Raw genomic sequence first — 15,656 nt, 5'->3', positions numbered from 1 at the left:
CTTCGCTTTTCAGATTATTTGACTCTTTGTCGCATTCAACACTCGATCTACTGTAATAACTGCGACATGTCTTCGGTAGAGAAGCACAAAGGCCAGGTCGATGACGACGCCCAACTTGCGGCCATGGGCCACAAGGCCGAGTTGGATCGCAATTTTTCCATGCTGTATGCTTTTTCTTTTCTGATCATGCACAGACAGGCTTTTTTGAGCGTCTGCTGATGAATGTTGGATTTAGATCGATGTTAGGATTGGCGTTTGCGATTCTGAATGTATGATTTTTCACTCTATGAGTCCACCGCATCTGCGATATCGGATACTAATGACTATACGTGCTAGTCGTGGACGGCTCTTTCAGCAAGTTTATCGCTGAGTCTTCCTTCCGGAGGAAGCGTGAGCGTTGTTTGGGGTAGGCTTTTAACTCCTTGAGTTCGTCGTCGGCTCAGTGCTGACTTCGAGGTGCAGGTTTGATCACTGCGGGGATCTGTAATCTGTGCATTGCGGCTTCGCTGGCTGAGTTTCTGTCTGCGTATCCTACGTGAGTATTCTTGACTTTGGATTTTGAGATTCGGATTGTTGATAGCATATAGGGCTGGTGGACAGTATCATTGGGTTGCAGGTGAGTTATTGATATTCTTCGAGAACGTGCAAGAGGGTGGTGCTAACTTTTCTTCGTGTCGTAGTTAGTGAGTTGTCCTGTGGTATTGCAATTATGGATAGAGCTAACGGCTGGAAGTCTCCTGGGAGAGATGGATGCCGATTCTCTCTTGGATTACCGGTTGGGTGAATGTGTCTGGCTGGGTATGATGATCCGTCTCGCGAGCTTTGGGTGCGCTGCTGATGAAACAGGTCGCCCTCGTCGCTACTGGTGGACTCTTGGGCAGTCAGTTGGTCCTGGGTGTCATTTCTCTGATGAATCCGGTAAGAGTGCTCGCTACCACACCTGTTACGGTTGACTGACACTTTGCAGGAATATGAGGCGCAGCGTTGGCATCAGTTCCTCATCTACATTGCTTATAGTATTGCTGCGTTTATCATCAATTCCTTGATGAACTCGGTTCTTCCCTTGGTTACTAAGAGTGCCTGTATGTCTCTTTGCCAAATGGTTTCGTGAAGTATACTGATGGTATGAAGTCATCTGGTCCCTCACTGGGTTTACTGTCATCTGTATTACGGTGCTGGCATGCGCATCGCCAAACTACAACTCGGCAAAGTGAGCACTCTGTGGTCTTACGAAGTAAAGGGACCTGCTGACAAAGTCAGATTCGTGTTTACCGATTTCATCAATGAGACAGGCTGTATGTGTTGACCCACTACGTTTAATGAACTGAAGCTGACAATCACAGGGCCGGATGGCGTTGCCTGGTTGCTTGGAGTACGTTATTTCATCACGTCAATACATACATGATTCTGACTACGATGCAGTTGCTGCAAGGTGGACTTGGTGTTACGGGATTTGTAAGTTGCACGCCTGCGGACGTTTGTACTTGTCCTCGAAAGCTAACATATCAAAGGACGGTGTCGCACATATGATTGAAGGTAACTCGTTCTCAATACAATGTGGTGACATGAGCTTACGTTCAAAGAAATTCCCCGTGCTTCAGTTGTCGGCCCCAAGATCATGATCGGCTGTGTCTGTATCGGAACTGTGACCGGTACCATCTTCCTGGTTGTTTTGCTCTTTGTTGCTGGCAAGATCGACGGTGTGATCAGTTCGACCGCCGGACCTCTCCTACAGATCTTCAAGAACGCAACCAACAGCAATGCCGGAGCCATCTGCCTGCTCATGTAGGTCATTTCCAAAGCTTTCTGGTTCGTTGCTAATGCTCTCTAGGTTCCCCCTGGGCTGCATGCTTTTCGCAACCATTACCATCATGACCACCAGCAGCCGTATGGTTTTCGCTTTTGCAAGGTGATTGTCTTCAGCTTTAAGGACCGTAGATTTTGTGCTGACAAGCCTGGCAGAGATGGAGGTCTTCCGGCTTCTCGCTTCTTCAGCAAGGTGCACCCCAAGTTGAAGGTTCCTCTGAACTCTCTATATCTGAATCTGGCACTGGTTGTCATCTTTGGATGCATCTTCCTTGGCTCTACCAGGTCGGTTGTGTGGTGACGGTGTCATAGTACCATGGCTAACATTGACTCAGTGCTTTCAACGCCATTGTCTCAGCTTCCGTGGTACTGCTCGATATTGCATATGGTATGCCAATTGCAGTCAACTGCCTGCGCGGACGTAACATGCTCCCCGAGCGCCCATTTGTCCTTCCTAATGTCGTTGGCTGGATTGCCAATGCGGTAAGTTCTTCTTACGGTCCCTCTCGAGGCGAGAACTCATATCTTGTTTAGATCTCCCTTGTCTACATTGCAGTCACCACTGTGCTCTTCCTGTTCCCGCCAGATCTCCCCGTATCGGGCAGCAGCATGAGTAAGTTCCAATGCACTCGCAATGCAGAATTGAGCAGCTACTGACACCGCTGCGTCTAGACTACTGCGTCGCTGCCTTTGGCATTATCATCGTTATCTCCGCTATCCAGTGGTTCGTTGATGGTCGGAAGAACTTCACTGGACCACGAACCGATATGGACGTCTTGACAGGACAACTCCCTGCTGGCCATTACCCTGTCGACAACAGTAATGCTGCGCATGTAGTACCTTACGAAAAGTAGCCTCAGGAAGGCGCTTGCTGTACAATACACACAGAGCGAGAATGTACTACTTCCATGCTATTTCAATGCTATTTGAGACAATATCGAACAATTTCAGTAGTAGCTCTGCCAAATGTAGTATAGACTGTAGGAGGGTGGCATTACGTCATGAGTCATGACAACCTCAGGCCGCCAATCCTTCCCCAACGATCAACAGCTGCATTTCCACAGCTTTGAAGATCGCCACCAAAACTACTCCCAGCACTATCTATTCGACTGCTGACATTCCGTCCATATCAATAACTTTCACAAACTTTCAATCCGATTCGGTTTCCTTGTTTGATCGAATCAGGGCGCGGGATTCCCACTATCCATCGACTCACTGAGTCAACCCATATACTGGAACTGGAGGCTCAACGTAAAGCCCCACATCTATACTAGCTCACCATCAACAGTAAACAATGCTCTCATTCTCTTTACCCTCCTTCAGTTTCCTACCATCCTGGAAACGCCAGACAGTCTTCAACATCCCACCTGTAAAGATCCATGAGATCGACACAGCCCACGAAAAGCCCGCCAGGGCTTTGAAGCACCTGCTCAAACTGAACCACGTGAACCATGCCATCCTGTACAACGAGCGGAAATTCCACAATCATGCCCCTCATGTTGGTTTTGCGCCCCAGCTCTGGAGATCATGCTGCTTACGTTAAGTAGATCCTCAGTTCGGCGTTTCTGCAAGGTGCAGACGCGGATGATCTGAACCGAGTGTATGACGCTGAGTCGAAGACGCTGGAGCCGTGGGTTGATGCTCCGGGGGAGATTAGCACGTATGACTGGCGGGATTATCTCGGCCAGCGAGAGTATGTACCTCTGGTTACTGTGTGAGATGCGTTGCAGAGTGTGGCTGATGTGGTATAGGTACCAGCGGGCATTTGTGGATTTCTTTGAGGATGAGCTTGTGCGGCATGGGTATGACTGGAAGAAGGTCGTGGCGGACTATCTGTTCTCCGGCAAGGAGCCACTGTTTAGCTCGCTTGTTGCTGATCGTGAGTGGTTGCGGATGGTTGGTTGGGGGAGCTTATGCTGACGTTATGCATTAGTCGGGCATCCGTTGATTCATCTGGGTTATGCCTTTGAGATGTCGAGTCGGGAGGTCGCTATGGAAGCGTTGGGTCTTGCGGCGACTTGCTACAACGACATACACAAGTACATTGATGATCCGTCCTATTCTCAGGCGGAGTCGTCGTACCATTCTACTTCGCTTTTTGGGATCCTAGGCAAGGTCCGGACCGACAAGCGCTTTAAAGGGCTGTTTGCAACACCAGGGGACAATAACTTGGAGACTCTCTTCCGGCACCACGAGGCAGCCCTACTGGATCATTGGAACGCTTGGAAGATTGAGGATCCAGTGCCTCAGTTCCGTGAGAGCCAGCAGCTTGCAGCCGCCTTGCTCACTGCTACACAAGCAGATCCCACCGAGAAATACGATTTCTTTCTCGTTCATATCCTTACCACCAGCCATGCGGTCCGGATCCTCCTGCCTATGATTCCTGCGCGGTTTCAAGTCCCACTCGTCAGGCAGTGGTGGCTGATGACGCTGGCTGTGTACATCGCCCAACTCAGACCGGAGATCGATCTTGACAGAATTCGAAATTACGACCTGCAAGGAAGAGACTGGAAATGGACAGCGAAGCAAGCGGTCAAGAGCAAGCATTCTACGGATGCACATTATGTAAAGGCTCTGCGTGCTATGCGGGAGGCTGCAGCAACATGGGGAGACTCGGAAGAGCTTTATCTGAAGGCAGCTGTGAAATTTGCAGAGCAGTTCGACGGTTGGGGAGGATTTGTATGATGGGTTGTTCAGTACTTGGTCTTTCTTCAGCGATTGTATTACTACGAACTCTCAAACTGGGTAATCTACTGTCTACGACGATCTAGAATGCTTATCTAGCCAGTCATGGAATCACTCATATTGCAGTTGGTAAAGCCCCTATTTCACCTTCAAGCAGTGTCTATCACGTGAGCTTTATAAATCGAAAGCCAAACCACGTGATATGAACTGAAATTTGTTTGAAATGTTTGCAATTCATTTTCACATCAACACAACCACTGTTGCTTGTCATCGTCAGAAATAATGATACAATTGCGCAATTTGCTCTATCTCAAGACCTCGTACTTACCTTGACAGATTGCACTCCTACTATGTGAGGATTACGAGCTGTCATGCCTGCTTCCCCAGAGAACTCCGAGACAGTTGTTGACACGTCCTTGTATCTCCACGCCGAACTCCTGCCAAACATCCGTCATATCACTCTCTACATCTCATTACCAGCCAATCTAAGTAGCCAGAACACCCAGCCACTGATAACCCTCTCAGAATCCCGTCAAGCCGTCTCGGTATCTCTACCGAAACCTTTCAACCATGTGACGGATACCATCAAGCTGCCCGCGCGGGTTAATGAAGCCTCGCGGCGCATTCTAGCCACCAATAGACAGGGCGCTGCGACTACCGCAGATAATGGCCTACGCACTGGGCGACGCGAATTCTCCTTCCGAATGCAGATAGATGATTCGGATGATTTGCTTCCGCGCCAGGATGCGCTCATCGATGATTTCGTGCCCTGGACCGCGGCGGATATGTCGCCGTCGACGAGACTGCGTTGTCGCGCGTGCGAGAATGTCGTTCTGGATACGCCTCGGTGCGCGGATATACAGTCTGAGGGTTCTGGTCCAGAAGGCTGGACGTGGAAGGACCTGCCGAGCGGGAACTGGGCCGAGATGATGGATTTCTGGCACTGTCATAAACCGGACCCGCCTGAAGGCCATGGCCATGGGGAAGACCCCAATGCTCAGACCAAGGGGTACGGAGCGGCGAATCAGGTGATGGCGACGGCCGGGACGGTCCTCGTGGATGTGGCGACGTTTCTGGTCTCGGAGGTGGATTGCAGGGGATTAAAGAAGGTAAGGCTTGTCTTGGTGTTTTTGTTTTTGTTTTCTCTTTTACGTTCTCGGGCAAAAAGAAGGAGGCCTTTTCGATTCCATGGACGGGTCTTCGATACAATTGCCCTATATTGATTTAAGCTCCTCTGAGTGGGATGGCTGACGTGTAGTCGTGATGGCAAGATGGCCTGGTTCTTGGGTGCAGTTATCCTCCTTATGCGATGGATTTCGCACTTCATCTGCTTAGGCCATTCTGTCGTTGTGGCTCACGGAGGCCCGTCTGATGCTCTGAGGTTAAGGCTGCCTCGCTCGTTTCTTCGTTGATTTCGGTCTATGGGACTTCCCAGAGGTATGGGATCGACGCGATTAGGCAAGGTACATACAAGCTGTAGAGGTAAGCCTTAGCTTCCGTAGGTTAGATAGAGTTTGTATTCTGAATACAATTGTCATTTCTGCGCATTGCACAGTATCAGCTCGCTGATTCCGACTTTACCATAGGTACAACCTTCACCTGAAGAGACCGCCCAAAAGAAAGAAATATCTCTGAACTGCGCGAAATGCAACGCCACGATCGGTATAGAAGACGCCGTAGCGCAGGGCTGGCGCCTCTTCAAGACAAGCCTATCCGCCAATATCTCTTTACCGTCGTCAACATGGGAAACCCACCCCATCGAAACCATCGTCGCCGCTCAACTCCTCGAGCTCATCGAGCGGGAAAGCGCACGTCGCTTCGTCATCCACTGTGGCAGGCCATATGGTCTCTTAGTACGTCACCCGCCCCTCACAACATTCTATCAAGGCAACTAACGATATGAAGCTATGGGTCTTCAACCCGGACTTTCGGTACTCCAGCTCCAGCGCAGAACATAATGTCTCCTCGCAGCGGGCGATGAAGGTCCTCTTCCAGGAGGTTGGGGACGTAGATAGCATTTTGAACCCGGGTCAGGGTTCGTCGCTTTCGCTGGAGGAGGTGAGGGTCCCTGAGTCTGTGTATGAGGCCGTTGAGCGGGATCTGAAGGCCAGGAATGAAATGCTGCCGGCTTCTGCGAGGGAGTTTCGGGAGTGGAGAGTTGGGGCTTTGCATCGGTTTGAGAGGTGAGTGTGAATATGGTTGTATGTAGTTAGCATTAGCATTAGCATTAGTAAGAGTGAATAGGATTTATTTTCTGTTTACTGGGTGTGAGGTTATTGATATTCACTGGGCTGCCTTCTACCTCGCGTATAAAGTCTCGCGAGATCACACCTCTCAATTCATCTCAACGCTTCCATCTACTCTACTCCGAGATAAGTCAAGTAGCATTGCTATATCTACTTACTGTGAGTAAGCCTTACCTACATTACAAGTCTGCTAATAAAATACTAACATCCAAAGCTCACTCAACCATCCCAACCCATCATGCCCCCTCACAAAAACAACACTCCCAGACCCTGGGGAAGCCACTGTTCCGGGGTGACTCTGGACAGCACCGGCTGCAAAAAATTTGCCCAAGGCGGCGCATTCATGGAAAGTGACGACGAGGAGGGTCCAGCCTGGCAGCATGTCGAAGATATATCTACCCTGGCGCCTGAGGAGAAGGAGTTTTCGACTGGTGCGACGGACCGTAATCGTGAGAGTGGCTTTAAGAATGGTACTTCTGGCTCTGCTGAGGCGAGTGGTTCTAAGAAGGGGATCTTTGGCTTTGGTGCGAAGGATAAGGGTAAGGGTCCTGCTGGGAAGAAATGAGTATGTTGTTGTGCTGCCTAGTTTTTGCTTGAGAGAGGGCTGACATGATTGTTGGTAGGCATGTTGCAGGGACCTACGATGACAAGCGAGAAACAGTTATGGAGTTGAAGGAGTTGGACTGCTCAAGGGAGTGGGATATGCGAGGTGCATGGATATGTGGACTGCATGATTGTCAGGAGCTACGTGGTCTCCTCGTTCCATGACATACTACAAGTAGGGCAAGTATGAATGGATGTTCATGATCAACGGATTATATCTCAATAGCACTCGATACGAGTGAGAAATTCGTCTATTGACTCCCCTCAAATGGCGTCTCGAAAGGTGGCTCTGCCTGAGGAGTGATCCTCGCCAGATGGCGCCTTTGTCCATCTTCCCAGTCGAAGAGAGCCGAGTGTGCGACGACACGGTTCTACTGTCGTTAGTATTTTCCAGAATGCAGGATAAGTATACTCACATCCCAAACGACCACTGTTCCAGGAAGCCATCGGACACGGGTCTGTAGATCCTGCGAGAGCGCGATGTGATCATACAAGAACTTGAGAAGCCAGTCCGACTCTTCTTTCTTGTATCCCACAATGTAACGGGTAACTGTACCAGTTAGAAGGTTACATATCTGGCTCAAGAGAATACTCACATTGTGGATTGACAAACAGGGCTTTCTCTCCAGTGACCTAGACGATATCAGTCATATATATCCAGCCCGCTGAAGGTTGTCAACTTACAGGATGAGTCCGGACAATCGGATGCTCCGACGTAATCCCCTCCCGTCGGGCAATCCCCCCTCGGTTCAAACTATTGTTGATCTGCTCGATACCAGAGTGCACCGCCTTCAGACCGTGCAGCCGCTTACGGAACTCAGGCGATAACCGTCTGTATGCCTGCGCCATATCAGCGAAGAGAGTATCGCCTCCGCTGGTCGGTCCGTCGAGAAGGTACAAGAAGGTCGTGCCGGGCGGCTGCTTCTCGAACGTCACGTCCGAATGCCAGGTCACGGTGTTTGTCCGTGTAGCCAGAAACTCGGCACCACTCCGGTCGTCTGCCCCGCGGTGCACGAGGTGGATCTCCGGGTAGCCTTTGGGGGCTCCAGAGGTTTGATGGATATGGTGTCGGCCGAAGTAACTACCAAACTCTAGAGCCTTTTCAATGGGGAGATGGGCAAAGTCCTGGTCACGGAAGGCTGACGATACCATCAGCAGTGATCAATAAGGCTGGCATCTGTCACATACCGACAACTTTTCTTTGAGCTACGTAGAGGGCCAGCTGGTCCTTTCCTTCTTTCGTCAACTGGCTCAGCTGGACGCCGCGGACCTCGCTGCCAATGGTCGGCGTGAGATTGTCCACCTGGGCTTTACCCTGAGGCAGTAGGTCAGGAAACGATGGATCGGCATCTTTGCCGTGGTCGTAGTGCTCAAACGGCGTCAGTGGTGGATATCTGATGGTATCAGCGGATATGACGAGACTTGGAAGTTGAAGGATATTGTCCCTTACCTTTCCGTTTCATTGTCCCACACGGGAAGATAGTGAGGAAACGAGGCAGGAGGCTGCTTGTCTGTGCCCTTCACCTCGTTCTCATGCTCATAGACCTCGCCGTAACCTATCACATTCTCCTTGTTGAACCCGGCATCGGTCTTGAGCTTGGTGACTGGTGCGGTGCGAAGAGCAACGTTCTCAACCAGTGACGGGGCCATCTTGAGGTATGTCTTTGGCTCAATGCAATCCTTGATTCCGTTCTGGGTCTAAGAGCCATGCAAGTGAGAATACCCCTCCAGATATATCCATTCTCCCTGCCGAATACCCGATGTGTGCTCACGCAATCACTGCGGGGAATGCTCTGATATGTCGTATCTGTCGTGCGATTCGACCATGGATTTCCTCCACGCGGGGTAGATTAGAAGTCAATGTCTTGCGACGTCCAGGCACGTTTGAACGCTCGAGGACAGGATAGGCTTTTGGATGGTGAGCGCTGTTTCCGCCTGGATTGGTTATCTGCCCTGCCAGTAGAATCCAGCGTATTCCTTTTCGAGTGGCAGAGCGATTGTAATGGCGTGGGGTGAATCATTCTGACAAACTTTCCATCAAGTTGCAATGCCGATAGCAGAGTTCTATTTGGATTGCCGTTGCTCTTCGTGGCCGAGTATGACGTGATTGCGGTGTTGAGTCGCGCAACGCGTATACAACGTATACTTCAGCTGAGAGAAACACGACGAGAATTTCCCCTCTCTACTTTAGAGCTGGAGATTCTGATCAGCTCATATCTGGGATTGCTGCTTCCAATGCGGTTTGGCTCGCAATATGCCTTGCTCGTCCTGGTGAAATCCCGTCAGAACGTTTCCAAATCAGACCAAAGGTTGCAAAGAGAGCCACTCGCCAAAGACAGAGACTCCTCTCTGGTGATCGTCAGATGGAGTCTAGACAATGATGACCACAATGGCGATTGGCGTATGATAGCACCATCGTCTATCACTATTGCAGGACAACTCTAACTCATCCGCCATCCGGCTTATTGGGTACACGGAGACTCCACCTGAAAGCTCCATATTCGACACTACTCCATATCCCTGCACATTCTTCGACGACACGACTCGTCTTCTATAACGTCAATCTTATTCGCTTTGCGTGATATGAACTAGTCCATACTACCAAGTGCGAATACAGCCCTGACAGGTTCCGCTGGGCTTTTCCCCCAGCCTTGCACTTGCTTGGAGCCATGAAACCACCTGAATGCGGGCTTCATCTGCGCCTCTTGGGGCAGGTGGATTCTTCTTATCTGGGGTATTGTCATTCGTCATATAGATATCTATCTTTGTCAGGAATGACACCGCTTGGATCCATGTTGACCTATTCAAAGCCGTAGATTGCGTGATAGAGCCTTGAATCTTCAGATGCTATCAGTATACGACAAATACTCGTTTATATTGCCTGTATCCCCCGGATATGTTACAGAATAACACATAGGCCGCTCAATCCATCCGAAAAGCTCTGTCTACAGTCGCGAAATGGCCGCAAACGACGTAAAAGCAGCGTCTGCTCCGGAGGGATATGACACCAAGGCGTTCCCGAAATCCACCGCAGCAGAGACGTCTACCTCTTCATTATCAAGTGATGAGCCTCGACGGTACAAGGATGGAGATGCTGCATTTGACACCTCTGAAGACCCGCGGCATTACAAGCCGATCCCGACCTATGAAGGTATCCATCGTTGGGATCCAGACTTCGAGTGGACTGAGGAAGAGGAGAAGAGACTAATAAGAAAGGTACTTGAGCGTCATTTTCGTCTTCAGAACAATACTGACAAGGGCAGATTGACCTGCGAGTCTGCACATTCGCATGTGTCACGTTCTTCGCGCTCCAGCTGGATCGAGGCAATGTCGTCCAGGCACTGTCGGACAACATGCTGGGCGACCTTGGCATGAACACGAACGACTACAACACCGGACAAACAATCTTCTTCCTCTGTTTCCTTTTTGCGGAGCTGCCCTCGCAGCTCATCTCCAAGGCGCTCGGACCGGACCGGTGGATCCCCATCCAGATGGTCTGTTGGAGTTTGATCGCTGCTTTCCAGTCTTTCATCAAGGGCAAGAGCGGGTATTTCGCTTGTCGAGCCCTTCTCGGGCTATTTGAGGGCGGATTGTAAGACGAGCTCTGAGCCACTGGTTTCATAGACCTGACGTTGACCCTCGCAGCATCCCCGACACCATCCTCTTCCTCTCCTTCTGGTACAAGTCTAAGGAACTGCCCATCCGCCTCAGTTACTTCTGGGTCTCGTACGAAGTCACCGCCATCGTCGGCGCATTCCTCGCCTTTGGCTTCCTCCACATCCACGACGGCGACGGCAAAGGCGGCTGGCGCTACCTGTTCGCCTTCGAAGGCCTCATCACAGGCATTATCGGCATCATCGCCGCATTCTGGATGCCCGCCTCACCCACGCAGACGAAAGGCGGCTTCCGCGGAAAGAACGGGTGGTTCGACGAGCACGAGGAAAAGATCCTCGTGAACAGAGTCCTGCGCGACGACCCAAGCAAAGGCGGCATGCATAATCGCCAAGCCGTCACCCCCAAGATGCTCTGGCAGGCGCTCGGCGACTACGACATGTGGATCATCTACCTGCTCGGTCTGACATGGCTGATCCCCAACTCGCCGGCGACGAGCTACATCACGCTGCAGCTCAAGTCGTTGGGGTTCAAGACCTTCCAGACCAACCTGTTGACTATCCCCGCGTACCTGATCTTTATCGTCAACCTGCTCTTCTGGACTTGGATCTCGGAGCGGTTCAATGTGCGGTTCCTCTTGGGCGTTGTGGCGGAGGTCTGGTGCCTGGTTCTGCTGATTGCGCTGGAGGTGTTGCCCGCTGAGGCCAGTCACTGGGCCCGATGGGTCATTTTGATACTTCTTCTTGGGGCGCCGTATATCCATGCGATCATCGTGGCCATGACCTCGAGAAATGCAGGCACAGTGCGGACACGGACGGTTGCCAGCGCGCTGTATAACATGATGGTGCAGACCTCGAATATCATTGCCAACAATGTAGGTGTCCGGCTGGGTCAGACACAAGTGTCTATATCCTATTAACAATGCTCAGATCTATCGCGAAAATGATAAACCGTACTACCGGACCGGTAACAAGGTGCTCATTGCTTTGTCGGTGTACAGCATGGTTCTCTTCGTCGTGGCCCGGTTCTACTATGAATGGCGGAACAAGTACGTTTCCTTCCCAGGTTTCATTTGATGGCTTGAGATATTGATTGCGTCGATAGAACGAAAGCAGAAAAGTGGAACGCCATGTCTAGCGCGGAAAGGGAGGAGTATCTTGCTGCAAATAAGGATCTGGGGAATAAAAGGTTTGTAAGATGCAAGAGATAGATTCCCCGACTGAGCTGATGTTTCGACAGACTCGACTTTAGATTTGTGTACTAGGTGCCGGGAATGATAGAGGTCCTGCTGGCCCGGGGTTTGACAGCTGTGGCTTCTGGATAGGCCTTGAACCCTCTATAATAGCTAGCAATAGCTCAAATGCACCTCAATAGTAAAATCCATGGTCTCATGTAATGCTTGATGATCATAAGAGACCCAGCAAGGCTGACCGAAGGTCTACTCCCCGATAACATATTCGCAGCCATCGTCCCCAATCCACACCTCGTGTAACTTGCCAGCGGGCACATCGATTCTCGCGCCCACTCCAAACGTCTCTTTCTTGACTTCTCCATTGTGCAATTTGGAGTTGTCGTCCGGATATGTGATGGTAAGAGTGCCCCGCCGGATGAGATGCGTCGTCAAGCCGCTATGACTATGTGGGGGGTAGTAAGCGTTGCTGCTGAGAGAATCAGTAAATGACTCTGAGGGTATCCGCGTCCAAATCTAAGATAAGCTGGTAATACCTTCCATCAGCCCAGGTAAAGACATGTTTGAAGCCCCACTCTCGGACTAGACGTTCATCGTCGCTGCGACTTTTGATGGGATATGTTTGTGTCATGATCTGTTGAGATCCCCTCTGCAGCAAAGCAATCAGATACTGTCGAGAAGGGCTAGTTTGTTCCCACGGATTATGAGGTTGAGCGTGCAATACGAAGCGGGGGAATATTTGTTGATGACGTCGACGGAGAATTGCCAAATATATGAGGAAGATCGTAGAATTGCCCAAAGCGCTCTAACGGGGTGTCTTGCATTCACGTGCCCCTGTATCATAACACGGTGGATTGGACGCTTGGGACAAAAAACTCCAAAGGAAGACTCCATATGTCTGAGGGTCAATTTTATGGTCTTTTCGTTTGATCTGTCGTCTCCACCGTAGATACTGTATGGCTGCAGTTCTTCTCCGGCACCAGACATACCAGGAATCATTCCAACTATATATACCGTAGCGTCTTTGGGTCGTGGACCAAATTTAAGCCAATATTCCGCTTCAAGCCAAGTAGGAGATTGCAGGAAACCACTCGTTAGTCGTATTTGCTTGAAAATCTTGAGAAGGACGAAGTAAACGAAGAATGTTGAAGAGGAAAACCGAGAAAAGAGGCGCAAGCGTGGAAGCAGCAGGAGAGAAAACAGTGCCTTGATTTCAAGGCAACGAGCAAGCAAGCATACACCAGAAGAAAGAGGCAGCTGCTGTTGTCGTTGACCTCTACTTTCATTTGTGCGAGGTTTCGTGATTAGCATCCATCAATCTATCGTACAAGAGTCCTTTCCAATACCCTCTTCATCTCTCACCGTCCAGAATATTCTCAATATCGTACAATGCAGCCCCGTCAAAATACCTTCCAGTTCCCTTGGTCGACCATAGGCCCAAGCCTGGAGATCGTGTCTCTTGCTTTCCCGGCGTTTGCCTCAGATACTTGCCGTCCTACAGGCCTCGTGGACAGCTAGAAGGTCGAGGGTCATTGAGGAACCTTCTATGATTTGTTTTTGAAGGTAGGGATTTCCTCCTTTCCCCAAGGGTCTATGAATTTCCTGGAGTTTGGTGGAAAAAAAAGAGTCTTAATAAAGGATCTGACAAAGTGTTAGTTTTAGTGAATTCCTTTCATCCTTCCAAAGAGTTATGCTCTCACCGAGGCCGATCAACATGGTGTGCCACACACATGACAGTTCTTTCCTGGTATTACCCAAGTCTCTTTCCCCTGTCCCTTGCAAGATGGACAGCGAACACCAGGCATCTGGTCAAGTAACGAAAATCAGCAATTGCAAACAAGGAGTTATGACCCATCGCTCAATCCCTACCGTCATTGTGACTAGATTTGATCAGGTCCTTGCTAATAAAGTGTTTCGTGACTCTCAGGAAATGTGTGGTCTTGCAACCCTAGGAATGGGTTGAGTGTTCGACTTTTAAAGTTTCGATCTTCAAGCAAACTTTCCCGTGGCCTTGGATAAGAAAGGACTTGTGGTTGAATGAACCGACCTGAAAACTAGGTCGATCTTCTTTATATAGCCCGGTTAGTATGTGACTGACCCGGCGACCCTGCCTAAGAGCTCAGGATTCGAATGATCCATCGGGAGATCCCCAGTCCAGATTGGACAGATTCAACACTAGACACAGCTGAAATTCAATGCATCCAAAGAGAAGAATGATCCTCGCAAGGACGCAAACACCACAGATTGTCGAAAATCAAGCTTATGCTCTGGAAAGCTCGGGTGATCCCGTCTATGACAAGCATTGTGCATTCAGCTAATCAAATATCATTATTTGTTAGCGTCTAGCTTTATGTTCTACATGCGAGATACGTGTGCAGAGGTTCCAAAAATGACTTGAAGTCAACCAAACCTCTGGATCAAGCAAAACGATACCCATGTAATGGGTCACAAGCCGTTTAAGCATGGATCTGCATTATCTATCCAGAATGATCCATACATACTTCACCGAATATTGCACATTCATTATAATAATTTTATTATGTGACTGGTTGCAAATGACGTTGCTGAGAACAATCAATCCAAAGTAGGTATTCAATGGAGAAGCCAGGCTACCTTGAACGAGATATCCACAACACAACACGGATGTGGTCCCAATGTCCTGAACTCTTGGAACTTATGGCAAACAGTTTATATGGGTCCTGCTTGATGTTATTGGACCATGCGAATTTGTCATCGTCAAGCCCCCTCGTTGGCGACTGGCTGATGGATAGGCTGATAGCACATCAGTATGCAATTTTCGTTCGATTATACATCGGACATTCGGTATCAATTTCTTCCATCAATTCTAGTCAATTGGCTCTTATTACAAGTACCAATCCCAATTCTCAACAGGGTTACTGTGGATCTACAGGGGTAAGTGGTAAGTGCTGTGATCGGGAAACCAGCTTCGCTGGGCATGACCAGTTGTGATCAATGTGACTTCAAATTTGATCTGTGAAATCCTTCCCCATTAAGCGTCCTGTTCGCCGGCAGCCAGACCCACTGGTCCACCGACTCGAGGACGCAGCTTATGATGTCGGCCAAAGCTACTCCGTGGCAATCAACTGACAGCTGGCCCCATCTTGGTGCCACTGCATGCGCCTTACATGGATAGCGCACATTAATGGGCTTGTTGCTGTGTCCGGTGGCTCCTGTCATCCATCACCCAGATGGTAGGCATCCATCACTATGCGGGTGGCTCTAAGGATTGAAGGGTCCATATGATTAATAGACCTGCACATCGGCTGCGTGAGATGAAGACCAGACGATTATGAATGATCGAATTTGGCGTGGGAAATGTGTCAGCATTCGACAGGGTTGATCAACTGTCAGTTGACTGACTGGAGACCCTGAAAGGCGCATCATCTATCACTACCCCCTGAGTTTCAGGATTCCGCGAGTAAGAGCGTGAGAGGCTTGTTCTCGCATGCTGCGAACCCCCCTTTTCTGGGACCAATGCTTTGGACAAGCCATCC

General features: G+C 49.9%; 7 protein-coding genes across 7 annotated transcripts; 5 read left to right on the top strand and 2 right to left on the bottom strand.

The window, feature by feature from the left end:
- Window positions 1–66: 66 nt before the first annotated feature.
- Window positions 67–2,660, top strand: Aspvir_005283 (GABA permease GabA; the record flags this gene model as incomplete). The annotated part of the gene is made up of 19 exons (XM_043268502.1): window positions 67–164; window positions 236–269; window positions 337–406; window positions 463–535; window positions 588–616; window positions 734–798; window positions 847–918; window positions 968–1,082; window positions 1,132–1,210; window positions 1,261–1,295; window positions 1,344–1,372; window positions 1,423–1,455; window positions 1,512–1,536; window positions 1,584–1,785; window positions 1,832–1,909; window positions 1,963–2,091; window positions 2,142–2,289; window positions 2,341–2,419; window positions 2,479–2,660. 19 exons carry the CDS (start codon window positions 67–69, stop codon window positions 2,658–2,660), a joined length of 1,575 nt encoding a protein of 524 aa, XP_043124437.1.
- A 440-nt stretch (window positions 2,661–3,100) lies between these two features.
- Aspvir_005282 (questin oxidase family protein) lies at window positions 3,101–4,491 on the top strand (the record flags this gene model as incomplete). Its single annotated transcript, XM_043268501.1, has 4 exons — window positions 3,101–3,304; window positions 3,354–3,499; window positions 3,558–3,685; window positions 3,740–4,491. 4 exons carry the CDS (start codon window positions 3,101–3,103, stop codon window positions 4,489–4,491), a joined length of 1,230 nt encoding a protein of 409 aa, XP_043124436.1.
- A 371-nt stretch (window positions 4,492–4,862) lies between these two features.
- On the top strand, window positions 4,863–6,735 carry Aspvir_005281 (HECT-type E3 ubiquitin transferase; the record flags this gene model as incomplete). Its single annotated transcript, XM_043268500.1, has 4 exons — window positions 4,863–5,600; window positions 6,078–6,344; window positions 6,397–6,674; window positions 6,729–6,735. The coding sequence occupies 4 exons, from the start codon at window positions 4,863–4,865 to the stop codon at window positions 6,733–6,735; spliced, it is 1,290 nt and encodes a 429-aa protein (XP_043124435.1).
- Window positions 6,736–6,975: 240 nt separating this feature from the next.
- On the top strand, window positions 6,976–7,302 carry Aspvir_005280 (uncharacterized protein; the record flags this gene model as incomplete). Its single annotated transcript, XM_043268499.1, has 1 exon — window positions 6,976–7,302. The coding sequence occupies one exon, from the start codon at window positions 6,976–6,978 to the stop codon at window positions 7,300–7,302; it is 327 nt and encodes a 108-aa protein (XP_043124434.1).
- A 289-nt stretch (window positions 7,303–7,591) lies between these two features.
- Aspvir_005279 (TauD/TfdA dioxygenase family protein) lies at window positions 7,592–8,990 on the bottom strand (the record flags this gene model as incomplete). The annotated part of the gene is made up of 6 exons (XM_043268498.1): window positions 7,592–7,711; window positions 7,757–7,890; window positions 7,937–7,973; window positions 8,025–8,479; window positions 8,529–8,734; window positions 8,791–8,990. The coding sequence occupies 6 exons, from the start codon at window positions 8,988–8,990 to the stop codon at window positions 7,592–7,594; spliced, it is 1,152 nt and encodes a 383-aa protein (XP_043124433.1).
- A 1,308-nt stretch (window positions 8,991–10,298) lies between these two features.
- Aspvir_005278 (putative transporter) lies at window positions 10,299–12,216 on the top strand (the record flags this gene model as incomplete). The annotated part of the gene is made up of 6 exons (XM_043268497.1): window positions 10,299–10,556; window positions 10,604–10,932; window positions 10,986–11,826; window positions 11,882–12,000; window positions 12,057–12,140; window positions 12,192–12,216. The coding sequence occupies 6 exons, from the start codon at window positions 10,299–10,301 to the stop codon at window positions 12,214–12,216; spliced, it is 1,656 nt and encodes a 551-aa protein (XP_043124432.1).
- Window positions 12,217–12,390: 174 nt separating this feature from the next.
- Window positions 12,391–12,772, bottom strand: Aspvir_005277 (uncharacterized protein; the record flags this gene model as incomplete). The annotated part of the gene is made up of 2 exons (XM_043268496.1): window positions 12,391–12,610; window positions 12,678–12,772. The coding sequence occupies 2 exons, from the start codon at window positions 12,770–12,772 to the stop codon at window positions 12,391–12,393; spliced, it is 315 nt and encodes a 104-aa protein (XP_043124431.1).
- Between the last annotated feature and the right edge of the window lie 2,884 nt (window positions 12,773–15,656).

Source organism: Aspergillus viridinutans (assembly GCF_018404265.1).
Source record: "Aspergillus viridinutans IFM 47045 DNA, scaffold_3, whole genome shotgun sequence".
NCBI lineage: Eukaryota > Fungi > Ascomycota > Eurotiomycetes > Eurotiales > Aspergillaceae > Aspergillus > Aspergillus viridinutans.
Note: the sequence above shows the minus strand (reverse complement) of the source record. Positions and strands in the feature narration are given on the sequence as shown.